The 8,214-nt window shown below is 52.1% G+C and overlaps 1 protein-coding gene across 1 annotated transcript in view; it reads right to left on the reverse strand.

The window, feature by feature from the left end:
• Positions 1 to 4,613: 4,613 nt before the first annotated feature.
• Positions 4,614 to 8,214, reverse strand: part of LOC103272912 (keratin, type I cytoskeletal 18) — a 3,872-nt gene continuing 271 nt past the window's right edge. Inside the window, exons 2-7 of the mRNA XM_008070374.1 lie at positions 7,462 to 7,544; positions 6,658 to 6,814; positions 5,983 to 6,147; positions 5,764 to 5,889; positions 5,155 to 5,378; positions 4,614 to 4,796 (exon numbers count right to left, since the gene is read on the reverse strand). Coding sequence (XP_008068565.1) covers positions 4,679 to 4,796; positions 5,155 to 5,378; positions 5,764 to 5,889; positions 5,983 to 6,147; positions 6,658 to 6,814; positions 7,462 to 7,544 — 873 coding nt within the window. The 3' untranslated portion in view covers positions 4,614 to 4,678. The remainder of the gene's footprint in view (positions 4,797 to 5,154; positions 5,379 to 5,763; positions 5,890 to 5,982; positions 6,148 to 6,657; positions 6,815 to 7,461; positions 7,545 to 8,214) is intronic.

An 8,214-nucleotide genomic window follows, 5' to 3' on the forward strand; every position in this document is an offset into this window, starting at 1 on the left:
GCTGTAACCCACATCTTAAAAAAAAAAAAAAATAGACCCACTGCGTCTATAAGACAGACTTGGGCCAAAACTTCGTTTATCAGTTGGCCCCTTCTCTCCCATAATCTCTTATGCTGACTTGAAGATCAGGTGCAGTAAAGTTAACTCAGAACCAGTGTCCTGATCCTTGAAAGGGGCTCCCATATTGTACAACTCAGAATACAGTGTGGGGCCAGGCACGGTGGCTCAAACCTGTAATCCCAGAACTTTGGGAGACTGAGGCGAGAGGATTGTCTGAGTCCAGGGATTCAAGAGGAGCCTGGGCAACTTGGTGAGACCTCGTCTCTACAAGAAATAAATTAGTCGGGTGTGGTGGCACATGTCTGTAGTTCCAGCTACTTGGAAGGCTGAGGCAGAAGGATCGCCTGAGCCCAGCAGGTTGAGGCTGCGGTGGCCGGTGAGCATGCCACTTCACTACAGCCTGGGTGACAGAGTGAGACTCCAACTCAAAAAAAACAAGAGAAAAATACAGAAAGTAAATTTCCTTTTCTCCCTTATTCCCCCATGCCAATTTCCCTCCTCAGAGAGAAACTTTAGTTCCTGTTTCTTGTGTGTCCTTCCAGAGATTTTTCCATACACAAGGACGCATAGCTATGGATTTGTTTATTTTGTTTGTTTTTGCACAAATGGCACTATGGGCAGTTCTGTACCTTCCAGTACTGCTTATTAGTTTTGTCATCAGGACTGGATGAAATGGGATGGATATAATATGGGACAGATAGGCTGGGTGTGGTGGCTCACACCTGTAATCCCAGCACTTTGGAGGCCGAGTTGAGAGGATTGCCTGAGTTCACGTATTCAAGACCCGCCTGGGCAACTTGGCGAAACCTCATCTCTACAATACATAAAAAAATTAGCCAGGCATGGTGGCACATGCCTGTAGTTCCAGCTACTTGGAAGGTTGAGGCAGAAGTATCAACTGAGCCCAGCCCATCGAGGCTGCGGTGGCCGTGAGAGTGCCACTGCACTCCAGTCTGGGTGACAGAGTGAGACTCCGACTCCAAAAAAATAATAATAATAATAGGGGACAGATGACTCCATATTATGACCTTAGGGGAGCTGATATTTCCCTTTGGTGCCTGGGGCCAGAATGGGCTGTCCCTGAGATAGTCACCTGACCAAGCTTGGGAATGAGGAAGATTGTTCAGAGGCCTGAGGCTTTTCTAGTGGTGAGCTGGTTAAAACCGGCACAGCCAGGCTCGGAATCAGGAAGGAATTTGATGCTGCAGCTCCCAGGTACAGCCTGGGAGCTTTTCAAACATTTGCCTGAGTCCTGGGTCCCCACCTGGGACGCCTGAATCAGAATCCCTGAGGTTGGGACCAGAGCCTCAGGACTCTTTGTAAAGCTCCCGGGGTGCCTCCAATGTGCAGCGCACAGTTATAACACACAGAGGAGAGAGCTTGGGACTGAGAGCCTGGAGAGGTGGCTTCCTACTTTAAGCTTCCAGCTCTGGGGGCTTGGACAAGTCACATGGTCCCTGTGAACCTCAGTGTCCACCTCTTAGAGCCAGGGCCAATAACACCCACTGCCTTGCATACCTCACAGGATTCTAGTGCAGATCAGATGCATAAGCACCCTGGGAACTGGGAAACATTGCCTAATGGGAGGGCTAATCGTATCAGCTGCACCGTCGTGGGTTACTCCAGTCAGCTTGACTCAGCAGCAATGATGGCTCAGGCTCCGCCACGGACTTCCCGTTCTACCTTCAGGCAGGTCGGCGTCCTGTATTCCGGACCCTGTGTGTTCCCCCACACTACTCTGGCAGTTGAGCCCTCAGTCGGGGCTGCGGTGGCCCGTGAGGGACCCAGGAAAGCTGGATTCTTCCTAAGTGACCGTGGTTGACAGTTAGGGTGGTGCAACCCTTGGGGAGGCTCATCAGAACCTCTGGGCACATCTGTGTGGCTTGAGAAAGCACATTCAATAATACACTTACATATATGGAAGATGGTTGGGAGGGAGGAGGCAAGAACACTGCCTCAGTTGTTTCCCTAAAACAAATCTCAGTCGGGGGTGGTGGCTCACGCCTGTAATCCCAGCACTTTGGGAGGCCAAGGAGAGAGGATTGCTTGAGCCCAGGGGTTTCAGACTAGCCTGGGCAACTTGGCAAGACCTCGTCTCTACACTAAGTCAAAAAATTAACCGGGTGTGGTGGCACATGCCTGAAGTTCCAGCTACTTGGTAGGCCGATGCGGAAGGATCGCCTGAGCCCAGCAGGTCGAGGCTGCAGTGGCCATGAGTGTGCCACTGCCCTCCAGCCTGGGAGACAGAGTGAGACTCCAACTCACACACACAAACATGAATCTGGTAGCTAAGCATAGGATTTCTAGGAATCTATCCTATAGATATGGGTACATGGTGCAAGTATGCATGGAAATAAGAATTGCAGCATTTTGTAAAAAGAAAACCACTACAGACCAAGATACTCATAACTGGGAGACCTGGGTTGAATAAGGCTGCACTTCATACCGTCAAGTACTGGGCAGTCATTCACATGAATGAGACAAGTCTATGCATACTGACTCAGACAATGTCCGAGTTTAATTTCAGCCGAGTTTAATAAAATCAAGGGGCAGAATGGTATAATCCTATATATGTAAAACTAAATAAAGTGTTTGTATATGTTTAATTTTAAAAAGTATTTAACAGTGGTTATCCCTGGGGGATGGAGGGAGAGATTTAAAATTCCCAATCCTTTGGGAGGTTGAGATGAGAGGATCGCTTGAGCCCAGGAGCTCAAGGCCAGCCTGGGCAACATAGCGAGACCTCTTCTCTACCAAAAATTTAAAAAAATAAGCCAGGTGTAGTGGCACATTCCTATAGTCCCAGCTATTCAGAACAAAGGATTGCCTGAGCTCAGGAGGTCAAGACTGCGGTGAGCTGATTGTGTCACTGTACTGCAGTCTGGGCAATAGAATGAGACCCACCTCAAAAGAAAAAAAGGTGGATTATCCTCCCAGTGCAAGCATATGCTAGACATCTATTGTCTTCACAATTAGATGACGCAATTTCATCAAAAACACAGAATAGTGACATTTCAGCTAGCTTTTAGAGGCTCATGCCTGTAATCCCAGCACTGGGAGACTGAGGCAAGATCGTTTGAGCCCAGAAGTTTGAAACCAGCCTGAGCAACAAAGCAAGACCCCATCTCTACAAAAAAAACCCCCAAAAAAATCCCAAAATTTAGCTGGGTGTGATAGCATAGGCTTGTAATCCCAGCCACTCAGGAGGTGAGGCTGGATTGCCTGAGCCCAGGAGGTTGAGGCTGTGGTGAGCTGTGATTGTGCCACTGCACTCCAGCCTGGGCAACAGAGTGAGGCCTCAATTAAAAAAAAAAAGTTTGAGGAGCAGGGATTGCCTGAGCCCAGGGGTTCGAGACCAGCCTAGATAACTTGTCAAGACTTCATCTCTACAGTAAATAAAAAATTAGGCTGGGTGTGGTGGCTCAAGTCTGTAATCCCAGCACTTTGGGAGGCCAAGGCAAGAGGATTGCCTAAGCCCAGGAGTTCAAGACCAGCATGGGCAATACAATCAATCAAAAAATTAGCCAGGTGTGGTGGCACACGCCTATAGTTCCAGATACTTGGAAGGCTGAGACAGAAGGATCACCCAGCAGGTCGGAAGTTTCACCCAGAAGGATCACCCAGCAGGTTGAGGCTGTGATGGTCCCGGGCATGCCACTGCACTCCAGTCTGGGTGACTGAGTAGGACTCCAACTCAAAAACAAACAAACAAACAAAAGATGCCCACTCTTGCCTACGTGGACGCTTGCTGACACTTTCCCAGACAAAAGTCACTAGTGGAGACCCATCCTTCATCTTCATTGATCTCATTTACTCCAGGTCTAGGCATACTGTTTTTTTTATTTTTATTTTTATTTATTTTTTTTTTTGAGTCGGAGTCTCACTCAGTTGCCCAGACTGGAGTGCAGTGGTCGCTCCCGGCCACCGCAGCCTCGACCTGCTGGGCTCTGGCGATCCTTCCGCCTCAGCCTTCCAAGGAGCTGGAACCACAGGCGTGCGCTACCACGCCTGGCTAATTTTTTGATTTATTGTAGAGATGAGGTCTTGCCAAGTTGCCTGGGCGGGTCTCAAACCCGCAGGCTCAGGCAATTCACTCACCTCAGCCTCCCAAAGGCGCTGGATTACAGGCTGAGCCACTGAGCCGGGCTTTAGGCATACTGTTAATGCTCCAAAATCATATCCCCACTGAGTGAAGCAGGGGACCATGGGTTTGGGGGATGAGTGTGGGGTGGGGTTTGAGTTAGAAGCAGTGAGTGTGAAGCCCTGGGCTTCCCTCCTCTGTCCTCCTCTTCCTCCTCCTGATTTCTGCTATGCTCACAAGTCAGTCAGGAACCTTATGATCACCAGGTCTCACTGCCAATGGCCCATTATTCCTGCCCGTCTTTCTCTGAATAGGTGTTTTTCAAGAACCCAGACCCTCCTCTTCCTGCCACTCTCCAACCCACATGAAATTCCCAGGGTCAGAGGTGATTTCTGTCTCATCAGAGATGCGATCATTGGGCCAGGGAATCGGCACACAAGTATGAAAACAACCAAGGAAGACACAAGTGACATCCAATGACCTCTGAACTTTTTATTGACTTCCTGCTTCCCCGAAGGACGCCCTGTTCCTGCCGCCTCAACGCCTCAGAACTTTGGTGTCATTGGTCTCAGACACCAATTTGCCGTCCACTATCTTGCGGGTGGTCTTTTGGATGGTCTGGATGGAGCTGCTGCTGTCCAGGCCATCACTGAGACTGTGAGAGAAGACCAAGCCCCAGTTATAAACAGCCCCGCACAGAAGGAGACAGGGAAAAAAAGCCTCCTGGTCGCTCTTGCTTTATCGCCCTCCAGAAAACCACTTCCTCCAAAAAGAGAAATTCAAGGCCAAACATAATTGTCCCCTCAGCTGGGGGCAATACTTAATTGGCTTTCTTCTGATGGGAGGAATCCTCTATCACTGCTGCTCCCCTTAAGACACAGAGGCACCCACATGGCAATGGCTCAGTGCTCTGTGGATACACGGAGTCAGGAAGGGGGGAACTTCCACAAGTCCGGGCTTTGGGGAGGAGCCATCTCTACCCCAGCACGTGCAGTTGGGAGAGGGCCACTCACCTGAAATCCTCTCCGTCTTCTAGTAGGCGGCGGTAGGTGGCTATCTCAGCCTCCAGCTTGACCTTGATGTTCAGTAGGGACTCGTACTCCTGGGCCTGGCGCTGGCCCTCTGTCCGGGTCTGTGCCAGCTCAGACTCCAGGTGCAGCAGGGTGCCATTGAGCTGCTCCATCTGCATGGCATAGCGGGTCTCCACTTCTCTCAGGCTGTTCTCCAAGCTGGCCTTCTGTAGGACACAAGGAGGAGTGTTGGGTGAGTCCCTTCACTCTTGTTTTTTGAACCAAGGAGGAATGTTGGGTGAGTCCCTTCACTCTTGTTTTTTGAACCCACGGACTCAGGTACTCCCCTTGCCTCGGCCTCCCAAAGTGCTGGGATACAAGCTTGAAAGCCACCGCGCCCAGCCCCCTTCACTCTGAAATATTTTGAGCACTTGTTGTATATGCCAAGCACTAGGGTGGGGGTTGGAATGGTGGGGTGGGGGCAATGCAGAGAAACGACTCTCTGAGCTAAAGAACTCATGATGGGAGGGTTGAGTCAGGATTGGGCCTGAGGCCGTCTGACAGAGGTCAGGGTTCCAGAGGAGCTGGGGCAGGCGATGTGAGGGCACTCACCAGGTTTCTCATGGAGTCCAGGTCAATCTCCAAGGACTGCGCTGTACGTTTCAGCTCCGTGAGCGTCATCTCGGCAGCTCCAATCTCAGCGGACTGCGTGGTGACCACTGTGGTGCTCTCCTCAATCTACAGGGTGAATATGGTCCATCAGACCCTTCCTTCCTCACCTGATTCCCCCCCCCCCAGGCTCCCTGGCAGCCATCCCTTCCCCTCAGGCACCTGCTGGGACCAGTACTTGTCCAGCTCGTCTCGGTTCTTCTGAGCCAGCTCATCATACTGGGCCCGGATGTCCGCCATGATCTTGCTGAGGTCCTGAGATTTGGGGGCATCTACCTCCACGGTCAACCCAGAGCTGGCAATCTGGGCTTGTAGGCCTTTTACTTCCTGAAGGAGACAGGGGCAAAAATGAGGAGGGCTCAGGGTCAGAGGTCCAACAAGCCCTCTGTCTGGGATCGCCTATTCTGGGAAGCCTGAGGGATCAGGTGGAGAGGGGGCCCCTCACTACCCGTGCCCGTCACTCACAGATGGCTCTCCACCCACTTCGCCCTGTTCCTCCACCTCCCCCCACAACCTGCTCCTGATACCTTCTTCTAGGAAGCCCTGTCAGCACCGCCTGTCCTCACTCCCCCTCACCCCAGCTCCTAGTACTAGCTTCTACCTTGTTCCCACCCGTATGCCCTGACCTCATCACACTGTAATTCAGGTGAGCCACAGTGTGTATCTGACCCGAGTATGCTCTTTATCAGAAGGATCTGATTAAGAAGAGCCCAGGCTGGTAGTTCTCAAGTTCCCTGCGAGGGCACTTGCAGGTGGCCTGTTGTGCCTCCTTCCTTGTTGAGGCTTGTCTTGGCCCCCTTGGTCCCTGGCCCGGCCCGGCCATGGCCCCCTGCTTGCCTCCTCATGGTTCTTCTTCATGAAGAGCAGCTCTTCCTTGAGGGCCTCAATCTCTGTCTCCAGCTGCAGCCGGGTGACATTGGTGTCGTCGATGACCTTGCGGAGCCCATGGATGTCGCTCTCCACGGACTGGCGCATGGCCAGCTCTGTCTCGTACCTGTGGGAATGGAGGCGATCAGCGGGACCCAGATCACCGATCCAGAACCTTCTCAACCCATGCCACCTAAGAGCAGTCCTGTGCCCATTGCAAACCAGTGACTTGAGTCAGCAATCAGGTGGTCACATTCCCGGAGCAACTGAGGGACATTATTGTGAAACTGGGTTCCCCCAGTGAATACTTAGATGAATACACTGACGAACCCTAACTCTAGACCACACAGTTCCACCCACACCTGAAGAAGACCGCACTCTGGGCTGGGTGCGGTGGCTCACGCCTATAATCCCAGCACTTTGGGAGGCCGAGAGAGGATTGCCTGAGCCTACGGGTTTGAGACCAGCCTGGGCAACTTGGTAGGACCTCATCTTACAATAAATTGCAAAAAGAAAAATTAGCCGGGCATGGTGGCGCGTGCCTGTAGTTCCAGCTACTTGGAAGGCTGAGGTGGAAGGATTGCCTGAGCCCAGCAAGTCGAGGCTGCGGTGGCCATGAATCTGCCACTGCACTCCAGCCTGGGTGACAGAGTGAGACTCCAACTAAAAAATAAATAAATAAATAAATACCCCATTCAGTCCCTACCTGACCCAGCAGCAGACTATTCTTAGCCCCATCCCAGGCTCCCCCCATCCCCAGCCTCCTAGACTTACTTGACTCTAAAGTCATCAGCAGCAAGACGGGCATTGTCTATCTGCAGAACGATGCGGGCATTGTCCACAGAAGTTGCAAAGATCTGGAGGGATAGTTGAGAGATTGCTTCACGAATGGAAAATTAACGACAGGTGGGGCTGAGTGTGTGGAAAGTGTTTTGCCTCTCAGGGAAACCTTCCAGGTCTGGGGGATAGCCAGAGGCTCTCTGCATAACTCCCTTTCCACCTGTCCGGGCTGGTGCCTGCCCGGAAGTGAGCGGCTACTCCCAAGGCCTCTCCCTGGGCTTCTCCTGGCATTTCTTCCTGGTGCACCTGCTCACCCTTGGCTCTGGGCCCCCCACCCCCAGGACTGGCCCCTCCTACAGATAGGCCTCCTGTTTACTCCTGGGTGACTCAGCCTTAGCTACATCCGCTTAACCCTCCAACTGTCCCCAGTGGCCTTGTTATGGGCCTGATCTCACCCCCCTTGTGGTGTCTGGGTCCTGTGTATGGCGTCCTTGTTATGGGCCCGATTTCACCCTCCTTGCCGTGTCCACGTCTTCTGTCATGTGCTCATCACTGTCCCCTTCCCACAGTCTCCTGGCCTAGCTACTGCCCTTGGGGTCCCTGTGGCCAGGAGCGTGGATGGAAATCCAGCAGATTCCTCAACCCTCCCGGTGGAGTGGGAGGTGGGGTGGATAAAGAAAGTGGGGAGGAATCAATGTATCTCACCCTATTAAGGTTCCCATTCTGCAGGGGGGAGAGGTAAGGGAG

The sequence above is a fragment of the Carlito syrichta genome, unplaced genomic scaffold (genome assembly GCF_000164805.1).
Source record: "Carlito syrichta isolate Samal-C Ts95f unplaced genomic scaffold, Tarsius_syrichta-2.0.1 Scaffold111595, whole genome shotgun sequence".
NCBI lineage: Eukaryota > Metazoa > Chordata > Mammalia > Primates > Tarsiidae > Carlito > Carlito syrichta.